This window comes from Bubalus kerabau, chromosome 1 (assembly GCF_029407905.1).
Source record: "Bubalus kerabau isolate K-KA32 ecotype Philippines breed swamp buffalo chromosome 1, PCC_UOA_SB_1v2, whole genome shotgun sequence".
In the NCBI taxonomy this organism is placed as follows: Eukaryota; Metazoa; Chordata; class Mammalia; order Artiodactyla; family Bovidae; genus Bubalus; species Bubalus kerabau.
Window position 1 is genome coordinate 8705511 of NC_073624.1, and position 20001 is coordinate 8725511.

Genomic DNA, 20001 nt, shown 5'->3' on the forward strand with positions numbered 1-20001 from the left:
AGCTAGGATTTAAACTGAGATCTCTGCTTTTCAGAATATGCAGGGACCTGCCCATCAAATGCATGGTTTTAGGGGTTCACATAGGGACCCAAACCGCCCAGAATCTCTGGATTGGGGGTGATGGGGGCCAGCAGCATACCTGTTCCTCCCGGGTCCTATCCCTCAGAAAGATCTGCTTCTGTTTGGAGATGGAATTCTTCCTGTAGTAGTCCACCAGCTTGTTGAGGGATGGAAACTTCTCTGTCCACAGGAAGTAATTACCCTTGTTGTCTCTCATGACTTTGAAGTGCTGAACGTCGTCCTCATGCCTAAAGAGCAAGACAAATCCAAATTATGTATCATGTGGTGAGCATGTCTCTGCCTCCAGGCCCGACTGCATCCAGGGATGCTGGAGTTCTGTTTGGGCAGGAAGCAGAGGTGTGGGTGGCCGGCCCATCCCTGGGCAGGTGGGCTGGCCTAGTCAAACTCTAGGGGTAATTTCTGGGAGAGGCCGCTTAGGACTCAAGCTGAGCTAGAGGGGATTTTTTTTTTTTTTTTTTGCCACGAGGCTTGCAGGATCTTTGTTCCTCTAGCAGCGATTGAACCTGAGTCCACTGCAGTGAAAGCAGCAAGTCCTAACCACTGGACCACCAGGGAACTCCTGAGAGGAGGTTTTTTTGTTCTTTTTTACATGAGCAGAAAGCAATCTTTCTTCTGATACTGGAATCGCCCTTTTACAAGAAAAAATATTCCAAGTGCTTTAAAGACTACAAGGTTGAGGACTTTTTTCACAATGTTTATTTGAAGCATGGCAACGCCTGAGACCTTACCAGGCTAAGAACTCTGCCAAGACTCAGAGGGGAGGAGTTTTTCAAGCCCTTCTTGTCTTCCAGTTAACAGAAATAGTCCAAACCAGCTCCTTTAAGTTCAAAAACTACCCTGAGAAATCTGTCACACTTTGTTCTCTACATAGCTGGGATCTCTTGGTTGGTCTTGTTTTGCATAAATAAGGTTACAAAGTATTTTGAGTTGTTGGGGTAAAAAATGTGCTGAGGCTCAGAGGTGGAGGGGCTTGATCAAGGTCACTGTTAAGGGCAGAGTTGAGGCAAGGACCCTGGTTCTCTAATTCCAGTCTAGTGAGCTGGGACTGTCACATCAAGCACATGTGCTAATTTTTTTTTCTCATGTTAACTTCTTTTATATCAGCACTTTTGACACCAGCTGAACTCAGAAGTGAGAGAGCATGTTTGTACCAGGGGTGGAGAATTTGGATTTTATTCACTGAAAGAGGAGACTGGGCCTTTACTAACAGCCCCAGACATTTTTCACCACTAAGTCATTCTTGTTTGGATGTCAAGTTTTCTTGGTCAAATGGACACACATTTATGTCTAAAAATAAACTGATGTTATTGATATCAATTGCATGACCCAGCAGAAAGGTAAAAAATTTAGACTGTTGGAGAGTAAAGATAATTCTTTCTAAGGTCTGTGTTCAGAGGGGACAGGCGTTTTGATCTTCCTCCTCATCTTATTTTCAGGGCTCTGCTCAGAGCAGGCAAACCTATGCAGTGACCTCTGCCTAACTACCTTGGGGTCATAGCCGACACTTGGCAATCAATCATTGCTTGCCCTTCCCCTTCTGGCTTCGGTCACTCATATATGCTTTCTTCACTCCAGCACCACACGGCTCGACTCACAGTCATCACTCCCCGCATCTGGGTGAGGAGGAGGGAATATTCTTGTGACACGATTATTCATCCACCATCTCTTAGTCAAAGAACTGGGAATGAGGAACATTAACTCTTTCACTCCCGTGTACTGACAGGGTGCATGTCAGGACTGCGGTTGGTCATCTGGCCAACGGAGAGAGAGGGGCTGGACCACTGTCCTGAGGTCTGAGAAGGGCAGAGAAAAGGGTGTAACTCAGGGCTCCAAAGTCTCAGTCTAGTGTTTCAGACCCTCAACTAATCCTAAGTGATAGATAATTACAATTAGCTTTTAATTATCTGTGCCAGGACAGAAAGCAGATGTATAAATACATTAGTGATTTTGCTTTGGAATATATTAGACTACATTTCTGCAGAAGAGGTAAAACTGATTACCGTAATAATCACCCCCACAAGAGCTTGCATAGCCTCAGTGGCAGGGAAGATCATGGCAGACATCAAAGCCGATCGTTTTTTGTAGAATTCAATTTAATCAAGGAATGATAAACCCTAATTCCTCACTGAAAAAGCCAGCCTCAACATGCAAACCAAGGGCACCAAGAGATGCCTTTCAATCTAACAAGTTGCTTGGTGTTGCCTCTAACTGTGGCCCTGAAGAAACAGGTTTGAGTTGTAAGATTTATTAATAGAGAAAAAGTTCATGAATTAAGACCTAACAAGTTTAGAGTTGGTGATACATTAATACTGGCCTGAACTAAAATTTACCATCATCCAAGCTATAAAAAAGAAAGCTTTAGTTAAGGGAAATTAAGAGTTTGAGTCAGCTTGCAAGGGCAATGCTTAAGAGACCAAGCTATTCTTGAGCCTGCTGGGGACACAAATGCATACAAATGCTTGACCCATTATTATTATTATTTTTAAATTTATTTCCTCGGTTGCACCAGGTCTTAGTTGCAGCATATGAGATCTTTAGTTGTGGTACATGGGCTCTAGTTCCCTGGCCAGGGAATGAACCTGAGCCCTCTGCCTTGGTGGCATGGAGCCTTAGCCTCTGGACCACCAAAGTCCCCTTAAGCCATTTTTTTTAAGTCCTTCCTACTTATTCCTTAAAGTACTTATCCTTAAGTACTGCACTTTCTTTCTAAATAGTGATGTGGCCTCCGTTTATTACCCGAGATTAGATTTAGGAACTTAAAGATGCATGCCTTTCAAATCACATTGCAGAATCCAGACAGCACCTCCGGTCAGGTAACTTGCCAGTGAGGTTTCACCGCACAGGTTGTCGCACCGCTCCCTGTGCTGCTATTGCCATCCTTGCACTTTCACATGTGGTCACCAAGTCTGATGTGTGACTCGCCATCTCCAGCACGCTGACCACACGCCGTCTGTTCAGACTTGGGGCTTCTGTGTGTGGGGCCATGTCATGTTAAACTGAGTCATTTCCTCCCGAGGGGTGGGGTGCCGCACACTGGCGAGACTTTGCTGTCAGAGTGCCCCCACCCCAGGCCTCCTGGGCTCTGCTCTGTCCCGTCAGTTTCACAGCATTACAGAGCGTGGAGGTAGGCTTTCTTTTTGTGCAGCCACCTACGACTACGGATGTGTCCTGTGGCGGTGCCTGGGGGTTTTGATTTTTCTCTGCCCTTCTTCAGACATGCATTGGTAGTAAAAGAAAATGCTAAGATTGGAACCCTGGACTTCCCTGGTGGTAGAGTAGATAAGAATCCACCTGCTAACATAGGGCACATGAGTTTGATCCCTTGTCTGGGAAGACTCCACATGCTGCAGAGCAACTAAGCCCGTGAGCCACGGCTACTGAGCCCATGCACCTAGAGCTTGCGCACCACAAGAGAAGCCCCTGCAATGCATTGCAAAGAAGAGTAGCCCCCGCTCACTGTAGCTAGAGAAAGCCCGAGTGCAGCAACGGAGACCCAGCCCAGACAAAAATAATTAATCAAAAAAAAAAAAAAGATTGCAACTCCAAGATGGATGTGGACCTCTGGAAATTCTCTGTTCCTTCTCCCTTCCCATTCCCCTTCCGCAGACACTCACCCAGCACCTGTTGGGTTTACATGGTGCTGTGAAACACACAGAGGTGAGGTTGATAAAAATCCTGTCTTTCCAGAAGCCCTGGGGCTGGAAGGGGAGGCAGGTGAATGTACTGATACGTTGTGCCCGGGCCCCTTGCCACCATGCTCCTGAGGGATAGGTCATGTTTAGGAGGTCACCTTGTCGCTTTAGTGCTTTAGTAGGTCAGAGCGGAGTCAGGATTGGCCAGTACCTGACGGATATGGAGAAGTCCCCGGGGGAGCTCTGGCTGGCCCGGATGATGAAGCAACCGAGCTCCTTGCCCATCAGCAAGCTCTCTGCCTGGTGTCGTGAGAGGCCTTCGTGAAACCACCTATCAGGTGAGGTAAAAACAGAGGATCTTGGTGAGATGCCAGACTGATGGGGTTTGGGAATAGGGAGGGAAGGAAGTCGGGGAGAGATGACCCACAAGGAGAAGGGTTGAAGAGAGACCCCAAGAGGGGCCAGGCGCTTTTGAGACCAAACAAACGCTCTAGCAGTTTCCAGACGAGGCAAGTGAGTGTCCCCTTGAGGTACCTCCTGCCCTGTCCCCCCAGGAGAAGTCTCTCTCCTGCCTGCTTGGAAATCCTGAGTCATGGAAACGTGCCACTGCACAAAACGGGAGAGTGTGGGAGGGACTCACTGCAGCAGCGGCCACCTGCCGGTGGCTGTGAGAGGGACATCTCCAGAAAGGGACTGCAGGGGCGGAGGGTGCGCCGGGAGGACAGGGACCCCTTCACGCTGGGATGGGTAGGGCCCTTGGGTGCTGGCTTCAGGCTGAGACCTTGGTGGCTGGGAAGAAGGGTCACAACCAAGGGTCTCTGGGTGGCGTGGGGCAGGAGTGGCTGTGCCTTGTGCCTGGCAGATGCTGTGGGGCACCCAGGGAAGTCCCCATGCATGCTTGGAAGTGAGCGAGGCTGGCGGTAGCCAGAGAGAGGTGTCTACCCAGCCAGCTCCCGGCCCTCTCTAAGAAACCCGGCTGGAAAATAACCTTTGCTGTGGAAAGAAGGAACCGAGGAGAAACTGCTCTTTCAGGTTAGCAGTCAGGGTGGAAGCCTTTGGAAGTGTTGCTGCAGGCGGTGCAGTGAATGTGAAAAAGGCTGAGCACTTGCACGCAGGCAAGACAAATAGTGGCTCCAGCCGCAGGGCAGGAGGCCAGGAACCTCTCTCACCCTCCCGGAGCAGAGCAAGTGTTCGCAGTTCCTCGGTGGCCAAGGGTGGGGTGGGGGCGGTGGCCCTTTGCTGCAGCATGGCTACCTAATCACTGGCCCCGGAAGGCGAGCATGCGTGTCCCTTTAAGGTGAGCATCCAACAGGCCTCTGTGAGCCCTTCCCTTGTGCCCTTTGGAACTTAGGAACTGAACCGACAGAGGTGGTGGGAGGATTATCCTTTTTCCAGACCTGGGACTGCAGCGGAAGGTTGGTCAGGATCTGAGGGGCCAGAAACAGGGTTTCTGACGGTCATCTGCCTGGAGATCCTGCCGGAGTAGGTGCCATACAAACCTACGGGACTGACGAGTGGCCAACACAGCAATATAATGGGGAGGGGAAAAGAATGGGACCACCCTCCACAGCAGCCTTCCTCAGAGGAAGTCTCTTGAAAGAGGGAGCAACCAGAGAGGGAACTGTTTAGAAAATACACCCTTGTTCTCTATCTGGGTTTTGTTGAAGTCACTTGAAAGAAGTGACTTCTTTCAAGACTTACAAAAATGTCCACATGCTACTTGTGAAATGAGTGCCAGAGTTTCATATTACACATCGGTTCCAAAGCTATTCATTCACTGAACAGCTTTTATTAAACATGTACTGTGTGCCGGGCCCTCTTCTGAGGATGTAGTGAACGTAGCGGTGAGCAGAACAGACAAGAACCCTCATGGAACTCACATTTTAGTGGGGCAGACATATCATAAACAATGAAGTAAATATGGAGTCAGCTGATGTGATGCTATGGGGAAAATGAACACAGAGCAGAGGTGGGGAGGGGGCAGTCACTTAAAATGTGGTGGTGGGGAGGGTGGCGTTCTAACCCCAAAGGAGATGGGGGAGGGGAGGAGGAAACAGCAAAGGAGACGGGGAAGGAGAAGCCAGGGAGGTGGGAGGAGATCCAGGAGGAAGAATGTCCCTGAAGCCGCCGACAGTTGACGACTGGGACCCGCAGTTCACTGGGACCTTGATAAAAAGGTTTCCAAGGAGTCATGGGGCTGCTGGGGAGAACAGGAGGAGAGGAATTAGAGACGGCGAATATAATGATTCTTTGGAAGAAGTGGAGTCATAGTGGGAAGGGGATTTGGGATCAAGGGTTTTGTTGTCTGGTTTCATGTTTTGTTTTTTTTTGGTAAGCCGGGGAAAATCGCAGGATCTTTGTTTGCCGCCGGGTATGAGCCAGCAGAGAGGCAGGAAAGCTGATGTGGGAGAGAGGGGAGGACTTCTGCTCAAAGCACAGACGGTTCTTTCCAAACAACTGCAGGAAAGGCAGTGTCTGAGCAGTTGCGGGATGTGGGTGGAGGCAGTGAGTCAGGATGGGTGGCACAGACGGGCTTTTCTGGGGGCCTCCGCTGTCCTGGAAGCCAGGCGGTGTGGCTGGGTGGAGGAGCTGCAGGTGTTCCTTGTTCACCTAGAAGGTGACAGGGCAGCCTCAAGGGTCCCCTGGCTGAGGTCGGTGGTCATTCTGTTGGTTCAGTGGTCAGTGCTGATTCTCTGTGAGTGGTACGTTTGCACCTCAGCAGAGTCACCAACACCGCTTTGGTTTTCTAACAAACCTTTGCTCTTCGGCTAGACCCTGACTCTCAGACAAGATTAGATTTCTATCTAACCCTTGTGGTCAATTCTTGAGACGCACATGACCCAATCTCAACTTTTCGTTTCCTCTTTATGGAGGGAATTTCCCCAACCTCTCTCACTGAGTGCGAGCATGGTTTCGGGAAGCTCACGGTTTCGAGAGCTTCGTCCTGTCATCCTGGAACTGGGATGGAGGGTAGGTTGGGAGATAGGGGAGAAGAGCTCTTGAAGCAGCAGCTGTGGAGGTGGGGTGGCCGACAGCGCCCCCACTGGAATTCTTGGAAACGCCATGGTTACAATCAGAGATGCCTTTGGTTTATAAATTTAAAATAGGCAATACTTGCACATGGTATCAAATTCAAAAGAGAATGCCGTGAAATGCAAATCTCCCTCCCACCCCTGGCCTTCAGCTGCGTGGTTCCCTCTCCAGAGGGGACCGTTTTTGACAGCGTCTGGGCTGTGCACGGATAATTTTAGTGGCTACTGAAAAAGTAAGGGGAGTGTGTGTGGGCAGGCCTATCTCCACAGGCTGGAAATACTTACTCAGGAAACTCGATTTCTATAAAATTCTTGGGCACGTATCCTTCTTGGCTCCCAAGCTCCGCCTTGAACCACTCCCCTTGGTTACTTAGGATCTATAGGGAGGAGAAGGAAGGATGAAGTCACTGAGGGGAGGACACCAAGAAGCAGGAGAAATGGGCTGCAGGGCAAAGAACCTATGCACCCCAATCCAAATTCCACCCAATCCAAAAGAACAAAGGCTTTTGAAGTTAGAGGAAAATAAGTCAAAGAAGGCTTCCCAGGTGGTATAGTGGTAAATAATCTGTCTGCCAGTGCAGGAGACATAAGAGACAAGAGTTTGATCCCTGGGTCGGGAAGATCCCCTGGAGGAGGAAACAGCAACCCACTCCAGTATTCTTGCCTGCAGAATCCCACAGACAGAGAAGCCTGGCAGGCTACAGTTCACAGGGTCACAAAGAGTCGAACACGACTGATCAACTAAGTGCGTACACATACACACACACACACACACACACACACACGCCAAAGAAACCACAGGACTGCTGGAGGGGGAGCAGCAGGCTTATCTTTGGAGTTTGGCTTCTCTTGTCCCCAAGCTATTTTTGTACACTTGGGCCACCCCCTCATGTGACTCTACCCTGGTGTGGCCTCCCAGACTCAGTGCTCAGGGGCTTCTCCGAACCCCTCTTCTCCTGTTTTGAAGATTTGTGTCTCAGATCTTAGCACTTTAAGCTCCTTATCTAGGCAGGTGTTTCTCTGCCAGGTAACCGAGAACCTTTTACAATTTTAATTTGTTCTTTTTTACACTAGCAGATTAAAACTTAAACATCAAGTGGGGGCTAGCTTTGAAAACAGTAACTCTTTGTGTTCATATTCCATGTTTGCACAGTTTGGACATAACTCAAGATACCTGGAATACCTCTTCTAAATTTGTTTTTAGACTGCGATCATAGGCAAAACCAGAAGTTTTTTCTCATTACTATAAGGTCTTACCTTGACCATGACCCCAAATGTTATCACCTGCCTTGATTACTTATATGACTCTTCCAGACTTGGTTCTATGTGGCTTCTGGTCATTTCAGAAAATCTCCTATCATCAAAAGACAAATACTTGACTTCCTCTCCACCCTCCCCTACTGAGAATATTTCTAAAATATGTAGCGCAGACTCAAACAATAATTCAAAATGAAGATGGCAGAACAAAAAGATGGGAAGAACCTTGATGATGTCATGGAGCTACTGAATTAGCTGCTTAGGAGTCCTCCAACGCCTGGACTTTGTATGAGAAATTATAAATCTTTGTTATTGTTTTTATGACCAATCTAGATAGCATATTCAAAAGCAGAGACATTACTTTGCCAACAAAGGTCCGTCTAGTCAAGGCTATGGTTTTTCCTGTGGTCATGTATGGATGTGAGAGTTGGACTGTGAAGGAAGCTGAGCGCAGAAGAATTGATGCTCTTGAACTGTGGTGTTGGAGAAGACTCTTGAGAGTCCCTTGGACTGCAAGGAGATCCATCCAGTCCATTCTGAAGGAGATCAGCCCTGGCATTTCCTTGGAAGGAATGATGCTAAAGCAGAAACTCCAGTACTTTGGCCACCTCATGGGAAGAGTTGACTCATTGGAAAAGACTGATGCTGGGAGGGATTGGGGGCAAGAGGAGAAAGGGACGACAGAGGATGACATGGCTGGATGGCATCACTGACTCGATGGGCATGAGTCTGAGTGAACTCCGGGAGTTGGTGATGGACAGGGAGGCCTGGCTTGCTGCGATTCATGGGGTCGCAAAGAGTCGGACATGACTGAGAGACTGAACTGAACTGATCTGAGGCCATTTTAAGTTTGTTTCTCATAGCTGAAAACGTCTTAACTGATGGAAGAGAAATGATAAAGAGGAAAGAAGAAGATGGATAGGAAAGCTTACTCGGAGCAGGGACCACCTGGGTTGCCCAGGTGAGTTACTAGGCAAAGTCTGATGACAAAATAACTACTTCCGGGGCGTGAGGAAGTGAGGTGCGTTCTTGGGACAGAACTCCTCAATCTGGCGGAAGTTTAGATTGTGACCCCAGGAGTAGAGAGAGGGGAAACCAGGGTTACAGGGCCTTGTAGCCCACGTTCAAAAGTCTGGATTTCTATCTTGAAATGTACGGGGAGCCATCAAAGGATTTTCATCAGGGAAACAGCACAGTGAGAATCAGTGTTAAGAAAAGCGTGGGGTATCACAACTTGAAGATGGACTGCGGGGGTGAAGTCAGGGGAGAGAGTGTAGGAAGAGAAGCGTAGCCATCCAGGCATAGACGAAGGAGATCTGGGCTAGGTGGAAGTGAGGACAGATTTCAGAGGAATCAGGAAACACAAACGGGCAGGATTTCGTGACTGTTCGAGGAGCTGAGGGAGAAGGGGATTCTGGGATGGCTCTGGATTTCTGGCTTGGGAGACTGAGTGGGTGGTGACGCTTTTACCAAAATAGAAAAGACAGGAGGAGGAACAGGTCTGAGGGAAAGCGCATGGACCTCAGATCGCCTGCGGGTGAATCGAGTTGCCCCTGGGACCCTCAGAGAAGGAAAGCTCAGGGAGCACTGGAGATGTGTGTCTGGGTTCAGCAGTGAGGTGAGGGCTGGAGCTGGATTTCAGAGTCATCCAAAAAAGTGAGTGGACTTGAAGCCTCTGGTTTCTGCCTCCCAGAGACGGGAAGAGAATTAAAGAGAGCAATGTAATTGAGAAGTAGTTCTAATATCACTCCTGAGTTTGGAAGGAGAAGCCCTTGGTCCTTGGGTCCTTGGTTCCCTAGATGTCTGACCTCAGGCGAGTCAATTATCATCTGCAAAATGGGGGCAATAATAACTGGCAGCCCCTTCACGGAGCTGATGCGAGGACCATATGCTCCCTCATCCCTGGACGTCCTCCAGAGAGTACAGGCTGTGTTTTTAAATATAATTCTGTCCAACGTGATATTCTTATGAAGGAGAACTCCAGGTCTGAAGGACATGGAGGGTTGATAAGTTCTTTAAAGTGTTCTATGTGTATGTTTTGAATGTGATCATTTGTTCTGAAGAAATAAAAGTGTGTCCCATATTTGAGTTCTAGAATTGCTGAGAAAAGGAAACTTTGTAGTTTCTAACATCAAATGTGACTGTTGGTATCGCTAAGGACGTGCAGGTATGTGTGTGCCGAGGAGGGTGGCGGGGGTAGGGGAGCAGGAAATCTAGGTCAAAAGAAGAACTAGGAAACTCGGCACCAGGGCATCGTCATCACATAAAAAACACAAGGGCATTTTACTCTGTGCCATCTCCCCCAAATTTCAAGGCTCTGGAATTCCTTTCTCCCATCACATGGGAAGACATGTGGGTTGGGGAGCAAATGTCAAATACCAAGGTGAGCAGGGATGAAGTAAAAGAGACCATTTGGAAATGGGCTCATCGCAGTAGGAACTACATTTTGCACTTAGCTCTCTGACCCAAAACTGGCTGTAATTTTAGTAATCGTGGCTCATACTCATTTACACCCTGTAGCCACCGAAAGATTATCCCACAATGCCGTCCATTTTCCTCACCACGTGATAACCTGGTCTGCCTGACATCGTGTTCCCAAAGAGGCAAATTTATAGGCTTTTTATGATGTATAAAAGGCAAGGGTTTAAAAAAAGTCTCATTTTCAGCAAAGAAGAGTCTTTGGGGGGTGGTGGTGGTGGTTTCCTCCCGCCGTTGTTGGCAGGGCTGGTACTTCCTGTCCCTCTCATCTCTCCATCTCCTCCGTTTCTCTATCTCTTGTCCCCATCGTGCAAACCTGTGCAAGGAGTTCAGCCTAAACCCGTGAGGTTTTACCCTCAACTTCGCTGTAACTTAACTCTTACAGTGTTGCCTGCCGGAATCATTTTCTGGGTTACGTGGCCTGAGAATAAGTTAGACGTGGGAAGAGGACAAAATGTACGGTTGGAAGAATTTCAAAATTGGATGAAATTATAGCTCTTAGAGGCATAGCAGAAATCAGAAGTGTTGAAGAAGTTAATTACGTAGGACTAACTCTGGGGGCTCTTTGGTCGCTGTTTTAGGGGGAAGAAATGGGGTCGTGTTAGATGAATTGCAGAAGCACATAGAGATGGCCTGGCTCGAGAGACATTTTTTAATAACGACTGGCAGATTCGAGTGGGAAGTGTAAACGGGGTGCTGTGTGCGGCTGCAGGTGGAGAGGTCGTGATATGCACACGAAACATTCAACTCCTGACTTTTAGAATGTTTCTCTCACAGGAGAAGTGGGATCCAGTCATGTGGCTAGAGTTCCATGTCTGCCATCTTGTTTACCATTCTGGGATCAGCATCTAGTGAGCAACTGCTGTTTGCACTTGGGTGCTGGGAATACAGAGATGAATAAGCTGGGGCCTACACCCTGGGGACTTCACCGATTGCAGCAGGCAGCTGGTGATGAGCAAATCAGACAGTTTTTGTATCTTCTAATGAAAAAGTCTGTTTAGTGTTTTAGAACTAAAGGCATAACATGAAAGAGCACTCAGGAGTGCATTGCTGGGGTAGTCAAGAACTGGCCTTGAATACAATTTCTAAAAAACCCCCAAGAAACAGAACACCAATTTCTAGGCTCCTGGGGCTTGCTACCCATATCTGGAGGAGACAGTTGTACGCAGAGACCCACAGGCGGGCCCACTGACCACCATGATACAGACCTTCCATGAGACTCAGCCAACAAGCCCCATCCCTTATGGCTGCAATGGATAGGATTTGAAAGGAAGGAAGGGTTTGGCTTTCTGATAGAATTCTAAATGAGTGTGCAGAAACACAGTTTAACAACTCAAGAACTATGTACTGAGCCCCTATCTGGGGCCGTAACTTGTGTCAGGTGCTGGGAAGACACAAAGATGAAGCCAGCAAGACTCTGCTCTCAGACCAGCGGTGGGATGACCCACTCATTCATTCGTTCATTGACTCTTCCTCACCTTTCTGCAGGCCCAGCCCCCACCCCCGCAGAGCTCTGGGGAGTGAAGCAGCCACTGTGAGACCAGACAATCAGGATGGCATGGGGGGAGAGCAGCAGAGGTGGTGCTTCCGTGCAGAGAGCGGAGCTCGGAGCTCGCCTGCTTGTAAATAGGGTGTGAATGCCTTGAGCAGAGTGTGTGAAATGCCATGGAGGAGCTGAAGAGGGCGTAATGAGTTTACTGGGGTAGTGGGGGGTGGGGAGGATTCATGAGGGTTCCCTGGCAGAGGTGGTCAAAGGCACGTGTGCAGAAGGACATTCAGAGTACAGGGAGAGCCTGAAAAAGGACAGTGTGCATATTGCAGTGTGACTTGGGCCATTTCATACACAAAGATGTGTGTGTGTGTGTGTGTGTATACATGTTCTTGCACTTGAGCATGATGAGGTTGGGTGGTAGGTTGAGCTCAGATGGCTTAGATTTCCATCCACTGGTCACGGGGAGCCACTGAACACTTCTGAGGAAGGAAGTAATATGATCCAATTTATCTTCTAGAAAGATCCCTCTGGGTCTAGTTTTTAAAATAAAGGAGGAAGAGAGAGGAGAGAATGAGGTCAGTCAAGGGCATGTGGCAATAGTCTGAACAGTCAAGGGCAGAATGGGTGATATTGACAATATGGGGATCATTTATGGATCATCTGGTTTCCTTTTGACTGGTACCGGGCTCCTCTCCAGTGAAGATGTGGGTTGCTTGGGAGACAGGATAAAAGGGAAATATTCAGAGTGGAGTACAGTGTTTCGGGGTGGGACAGGGCTCCTTTCAGATGCAAGGAGGGACAGTTGGCAGTTTCAAGTCCTATAGGTGTTTAGCAGGGTCCTTACATTCTACACTCAGGAGGTCACTGGTGGACTTTAACGAAGTGTTGGGGGTAAGAGTCAGATTCCAGAGGGTCTAGTGGAGTGAATGGGAAGTGAGGAAGTGGAGACAGCCAGCACAGAGAATTTTTCCCAGTGTGGCCATGAAGGAGAGGAAAGAAATTAGAAGCTGAAGCAGAGTTGAGGAAAGATTTTTGCTTTTTGTTTTTCCTTTTCTGGAGAATAGAGAAAACTTAAGCCAGATGGTTTGGTTTGAAATGGGAGGTGAGGATGGGACTTGCCCCCACACCCACCTCCCAGGGGCCTCTTTTGGGTGAGAACACTGCAGAGTGGTTGATAACCGCATGGTCACAGTACCCAACAGGGAAGGGAGGAACTTCTCACCTTGTCCCAGACCCCTCAGTGACCTTGGTAAGGTCCTGAAGAAGTGAAGGTCACTTTTTCCTGGGTCAGCAGCCCAAGCAGTATTTTGACCTTGAGAAGCTCCAGCATTGAAGGCGTGCTCTTGGGAGCCACATTGCCAGATCTTGCACAGTGACGGCAGTTAGATAAACACTCGGAGTGGGGAATGCACGGACGCTAAGTCGCTTTAGTCGTGTCCGACTCTTTGCGACCCCATCGACTGCAGCCCGCCAGGCTCCTCTGTCCATGGGATTCTCCAGGCAAGAATACTGGAGTGGGTTGCCATGCCCTCCTCCAGTGGATCTTCCTGACCTAGGGATTGAACCTGCCTCTCTTATGTCTCCTACATTGGCAAGCAGGTTCTTTACCACTAGCACCACCTGGGAAGAGGGCAGGAAGGGGATTGTTCAAATTCCACCTGGTTTGTGCCCTGCAGACACTTTCCGATTCCCCTGCTCACGTGTGACAAGGTTATTTCCATAGTAAGCTTTTATCTTAATGGAGAGACAACGGTGGCCACATGGACTGCTGAGGATTGGGGATCAGGCTATCTGAGGTGCTCAGAGGCCAGGGAGGCATGGGTGCCACAGACTCTCCCGTCACTTCTTTAAGGGCTTGTGCTATTTGGCACTCTGAGATGCAGAGTCCATGTAAGTGTGGTGCATGGAATGTGGAAGAAGTCCAAGGCCTCTTCAGCTCAGCAAACCGCCACTACAAGTCAAGTGCGGGTGGAAGACAAGCTTTGAGAAACCCCAGAGTGGCCAGGTGTGAGTGGCCTTCACTGACCTGAGTTTCCTCCAGCAGCCTTTCCAGGCATCCCCACCCACACCTTCCTCCTGTAAGTTGCAGCCGTGCTGAGCCTTGTAATGCTGACCAGACTCTGCCTGAGCTTGACCATCTCTGAACTTTCACCAAAAGCCTGACTCACCTTTACTGCTTTCCCTGACAACTGACGTTGCCACCCCTTCCTACAACCCCATCTTTCAAGGTGGGATCACTTGTCCCATACCTGTGCTCCTGAGCACTTAGATAAAACATCTATGAGAAGCCCTGCACATGGATGTATTTCCCACTCCAGACCACAAGCATCTTAGGACAGGGATTGTGGCTTATACAATCAGATTTCCTTCACCCCGCCTGGTGGTTAGTGCACGGGTGCTCAGAAGAAACCTTTTTGGTTGAGGTGAATTTTGGATTTTGAAAGAACTGTTTGTGTTTATTGAGAAACAATTTAAGCAGTTCAACTGTTAGATTAACTTCGCGATTAGACCAGAATAACCTAAACTCTCCCTGGCTCTCCTGGGCCCCATGTCACCTACCTTCAGAACATCGCCAGCGTGGAAGCCCAGTTCATCTTCTCCCGAGGCCATGAAATCGAACTTGGCAATGGCTTCCATGTTGTTACGTGAAGCTGGAAGAGAAATAAAGTGGTCATTGTGTTTTCTGCCAGAAGGGCAGTCCTAGCGGTTGGTAGTGGAGGATCCAATGTCTCCAGGCTGGAGAGGGAGGTGCAGGCACACAGGAAGGGTTTTTGTTTTCAGAAAGAGCTGCCTGAGCCCCTAGGATCCGTTTTCCGACATCGTTCTCTGAATCTCCAGATGCCAGGAGCAGGAAATGAAGGCCAGTGACCACCTTCCCCTTCTCCTTTCATCCCCATTTGCTGTCCTGGCCCGTGATCATTTCTGGGGCATCTCTGTTTCCGGTTGATAAGGACAGAAGACTCGCTATCATCGCTACCTTGGGGCCTGAGGGACTGGAAGGACTGTTCTGTAAACACTGTCCCTCGGCAGCTATATTTAACCAGCCGGTGTTAATTAGACAGATGCCATTTTCTCTTTTACATCTGAATCATTTAAGAGAATTAGACAGCTTTGGTCAGTGGGGAACTTAGCCGTCTTCTACATGGTTTGAGAGTAGAAAGCATTCTCATTTTAGACCTGGGAGACTCAGATTCCAACTTTTATTATTATTATTATGGAAGCCAACACAGTTTTGGAAATTTTCATTTTCATGCCTCTGAATTGAGTGAAAATATTGGCCCCTCTTAATAATATGTGAGACCTGTATAAAGATAAATAAGTCAACTTACGAATGAAATATAGTTGGGTTTTTTAGGAGACAGTGGGGTGTAATAGAAAGAGAGCAAAGTCCTGGTTTTGTTGATGGACAGCTGTGTGAGCTTGCGCAAGAAAACCTCCCAGAGTTTACTTGTTTGTAAAAGGGTGATCATAATGTTCAGTGGAGAAGGATGTAAGATGAAATTAAATAATAGACACCAGATGTTATCCAAGACAAAACCGAGTTTGAATAATTTTGTAGAATGAATTTATCCTCAGCAAACACAGTCTAACCAAAAGCCGCAATAATTTTCTTCTGATTTTCCCCACCTCCTATAAAGTTTTCTCTTTGAAATTTGATGCTTATTCTCCACGACCCTCAAGTTCTTTGGTTCTCTGCTCACCGTCAGGACACCGTCTTGAACGCTGCTGTTTGGCACTAATGTTTTGCAAAATTTGTCTCAGAAACCCTCAAACCTAACTGACTTTCGATGACCAGTAAACTGGGACCACAGGTGTCCTCTCAGTGGGAAATTCTGCCCAAGTGAGGAGATTTAGGTAAATAACGAAGGTGGTTGCGGGTGGGAGGGGGTGACTTGCATAGATCAGGGGATTAAAGCCCAGCAGTGATAGCAAGGGGCGCCGCCTCTGATTCTCCACATTTGCTTGGTCTTCCAAAGGCCATTTGTAGGGATGAGCATTACAAAGCCCAAAGACATATTAAGCAAAAAATATCTCAGGAGCCAAAGTAAAATGTCATAGCTCACTGCCTGAGCTTTATCACCAGCCAAAACTTATTTCCAGACTCAAAATCTATATACTTTTTATGCACTTTCTTCAAGATCTGTCCATCTAAGGCAAATTAAAATTTTTGTGACCCGGGATGACCCACTCAACAGGAAGGAGTACTCTGTCCTCCTCCTGGGTGAAAGCTAAATGCTTTTGCTGATTGGATTCACCCCATTACTTTCGCATGCAAAGCTTTCCCTAATTAAGGCCTTGCCTCTGGTTTGCAGGATGATGGGTTCCTGTGGGTCACCCTCATGGTATCAGCAGCAGACACTGGTCACATCAGGAGATCAAGTGTCAGGTGAATGGTCCCGAAAACCAAGATCCCATTTCTATGCAAATTTACCTTAATAAGCAGAATGGAGACAAGGGGAGGGCAAATGCTAGACATATTAGAAAATCACATACATTAGAGATGAAAAAAAGAGCCTAAGGCATGCTCTAGAGATGACCTTGAGCTTAGAAAGATCTTTCCTACCTTACATATAACTCAGATCAGGCCTGGATGCTTGGTCCAGGCTGGCTCTAAGTCATTCAGTGAGAAGACTGGAAGCAGAAGGAAAATTGCTTCTGAATGGTGGCACTTTTCTCTGCCTTCCCCCAGGAGGCAGGTGGTGTGGCAAAGCCAACAACAGAGGCACACTGCAGAGCTCCCCAGCTTGCAATATTAATCCTGGCTCAGAAAACCCAATTAAACAAGCCCACTCTTTATGAAATCACTTTGAAAAAATTTGCTTGTGTCCCATTTCCATTTGTGAAATGAAATCTGTTCAGATGCTGCTTGGTGGCAGAGATGCCCCGGCTGGAAGGGGTGGGGGATTGCTCCGTTTTCGTTCAAATCACAGAGCTTTGCAAGCTCTTCCCTTCAATTTACCGTTCTCTGCTTCCCTAATAGCAGAGAATGATAAATGTGCCAGCCCCAGGGGTTGGTCTTCTGTTTGATCATAAAAATGCGTGGAAATTGATATCCTATTCCTTGCTATCCATTAGTTTTAATTTTGAAAAGTTAAAAATTACCACCTGGGGGAAAAAAAAAACAGAGCTAACACAGTTTATTCAGTATTTATCCATTTTGTTTGATAGTCTGTACCTACCACTGCTGCATACTGCATCTGCAAGAGAAAAGTAATAAATGATGGAGATAGAGCACGGTAGCAACAACTCCACGAGAGAAAAGGTGGGGGTGGGGCAGAGAGAGAAACGGCAGCAGCCTCAAGAACTCAAGAACGGTGGAGCCTTCTCACTGCTGTTTGCAGTAGAGTGCTCCTGACCTCAGGGGAACATGAAGACAGACACCTCTTCAGAGAGCCGCACAGACGGGTTAAATGTGCTTTCCCTTCCAGTGATCAGTCTTAGAAACGGCTGCACTGCTACCTGCCATAGAGTGTAAATAAGAAGTGACGGCATTCAGGTGCCAAGCCACTGTCAGCCGCTTCCCCCCATTCATCCCAGGCCTGGGGATGGTAGCATTTGTCCAGGAATCCCGCCTCTAAATTGCACAGGGCTCCTGCCCCAGGTGCTGGCTCTGTTTCCTCACCAGCCCTCTGCATCTCTCTCCCTCTCCCACTTGACAAATGGCACGGAATGCCCATTAGCAGCCCCGAGACATAGATCACCCCGCATGCCAACAGGATGCCCTCGGCACGATTTTATCTGCCCTTGTATTTCCATTTAAGTTTCTTGTACCACCAAAATCCCTGAAAAACAGTCAGGCTATATACTACGGATGTTTATCTGCTTCTAAAATATGTCACCACAGAGGATGAAAACAAAAGTTGGGAGACGGTTCTTTAAAAGAGTCTGCATTTGAAAGCCAAAGTCAGGGGATGTGTTCAGAAGAAATACATAGTTTCCATCAAAATGGTACCAGGGAAGCAACTTCTTGAACAATTTCAGCTCCTCCTAATTTGGCTATGAACAGCCAAGGCTTCCGTTTTCTGTATCTCTGAAAAACAGCATTTGCATAACAGCACAGAGCTGGAGGAAGATGCAGGCTCAGGACCCGGGGAAAGAAGGAATCCTGTGTGTGTGCTCAGTCGTGTCTGTTTGTGACCCCATGGACTGTATCCTGCCAGGCTCCTCTGTCCATGGGATGTCCCAGGCACACATGCTGAAATCCTCACCCTTTCAATCTGCCAGGCAAAGCCCTTCTTGGAGGCAGTGGGAAGGCAGCACTTCCCCACCTCCCCGCCTAAATTGACAAGGTCAGTGACTTTTCAGATGTGGGAAACCTTATGCTGCCAGGAAAAAATGATGCTCTCTAAGCCTCGCTGTATACAACAGATCTGTTCTTGAAGAGTTATTATGAAGAGAGTATTTGTAAATGGAATCATATTAGCGTGCATTATGGAGACTCATTCTACAAAGGAACCCCATGGTGAATCCCTTTATAAAATGAAAGGGAAAATTTGTTATGCAAATAGCTACCTTTTAATTTCTCTGTTTTAAAGGCTGGGTTTTTCGTGCACTGAGTCTTAAAATAGATCGCACCTGTGTATCTTCTCCCACCTCACATAGTGGGTTAAATAAATATTAGTTTCCCCTTTTCTTAACCCCCAAATGCTTTGTAAAAACCTATACATACTGATATATAACATTTTACCTTGGAGTATAGACGTGTGTGTGTGTGTGTGTGTGTGTGTGCGGGCTCAGTTGTGCCCAACTCTTTGCAACCCCATGGACTGTAGCCCACCAGGCTCATCTGTCCATGGGATTTCCCAGGCAAGAATACTGGAGTGGGTTAACATTCCCTCCTCTAGGGGATCTTCCCCACCCAGGGATCAAACTCTCATCTCCTGCATTGCAGGTGGATTCTTTACCTGTTGAGCCACTGGGGAAGCCCAAGTATAGACTAGTAATCCTCCAGACCTTTTTTGCAAAGGACCAGAGAGAAGAGATTTTCAGCTCTGGGGGCTGTACAGACTATGCCACGACCAGGCGTCTGTCCTTTTTCAGGCAGGCAGCCTGAGAGAACAGTAAACCAGCAGGCGGAGCTGGGTTCTAATACAGCTGGATGCCATCACCGACTCAATGGATGTGAGTCTGAGCAAACTCCAGGAGGTGGTTAAGGGAAACTCCAGGTGTGCTGCCGTCCATGGGGTCGGAAAGAGTCAGACATGTCTTAGCGACTGAAAAACAACAAGTTTTATTTATGCTCACTGAAACTCGAATTTCATATAATTTTTACATGCCAAAAGATATTATTATTATAATTTTGCCCCACTGTTCAAAAAAGGGAAAACCATCTCATTTGTGGAAAAAATACATGAGTCAAATCTGACCTACTGGCCATGGTTTACAGACTCCGTATAGTCTTTAAAAATTTTCTTTTTGTTTTTTAGAGAGTTTGGGAATAGGCTATTTTTATTTTATTATTTATATATTTTTGGCCATGCCCCGAGGCATGTGTGATCTTAGTTTCAGGACCAGGGATCAAACCTGTGTCCCCTGCAGTGGAAGAGAGGAGTTTTAACCACTGGATAGGGAAGTCCCATGTAGATGTTTTTAGCTATATCCTATCTCCCCTGGTAGTCTGTAAACTTCCTGGGGTCTCAGGAGTAGATGAACTTGTATTTGAACCTCAGACGTGCCATTTACTTCCCAAGCATCCTGCTTCTTCATCCTCAACCTGATTCAGTTCAGTTCGGTCTCTCAGTCATGTCTGACTCTTTAAAACCCCATAGTCTGCAGCACGCCTGGCTTCCCTGTCTTTCACCAACTTCCAGAGCTTGCTCAAACTCATGTTCATCAAGTCGGTGATGCCATCCAACCATGTCATCCTCTGTCATCCCCTTCTCCTCCTGCCATCCTAACCCGGTAGCAGCCACCCTTACTTCATGGGGGTCTTGTGTGTAAATGTGTATAAAGGCTCTGGCACACAGTAGGCGTCTGATGAACAGTAGCAGCAGTTGCTGTTATTTCTCCTTACATGCCTTGTGCTACC

The 20001-nt window shown here is 47.7% G+C and overlaps 1 protein-coding gene across 2 annotated transcripts in view; it reads right to left on the bottom strand.

Annotated features, from left to right (window-relative positions):
* GRAP2 (GRB2 related adaptor protein 2) overlaps positions 1-20001 on the bottom strand; it is a 69755-nt gene that overhangs the window by 6909 nt on the left and 42845 nt on the right. Inside the window, exons 1-5 of one of the 2 annotated variants that reach the window (XM_055566820.1) lie at positions 14950-15012; positions 14532-14623; positions 7031-7122; positions 3925-4044; positions 140-308 (exon numbers count right to left, since the gene is read on the bottom strand). In XM_055566820.1, coding sequence (XP_055422795.1) covers positions 140-308; positions 3925-4044; positions 7031-7122; positions 14532-14609 — 459 coding nt within the window. In that variant the 5' untranslated portion in view covers positions 14610-14623; positions 14950-15012. Of the gene's footprint in view, positions 1-139; positions 309-3924; positions 4045-7030; positions 7123-14531; positions 14624-14949; positions 15013-20001 lie in introns of those variants that run through there. The other variant, XM_055566815.1, reaches the window with a different exon arrangement.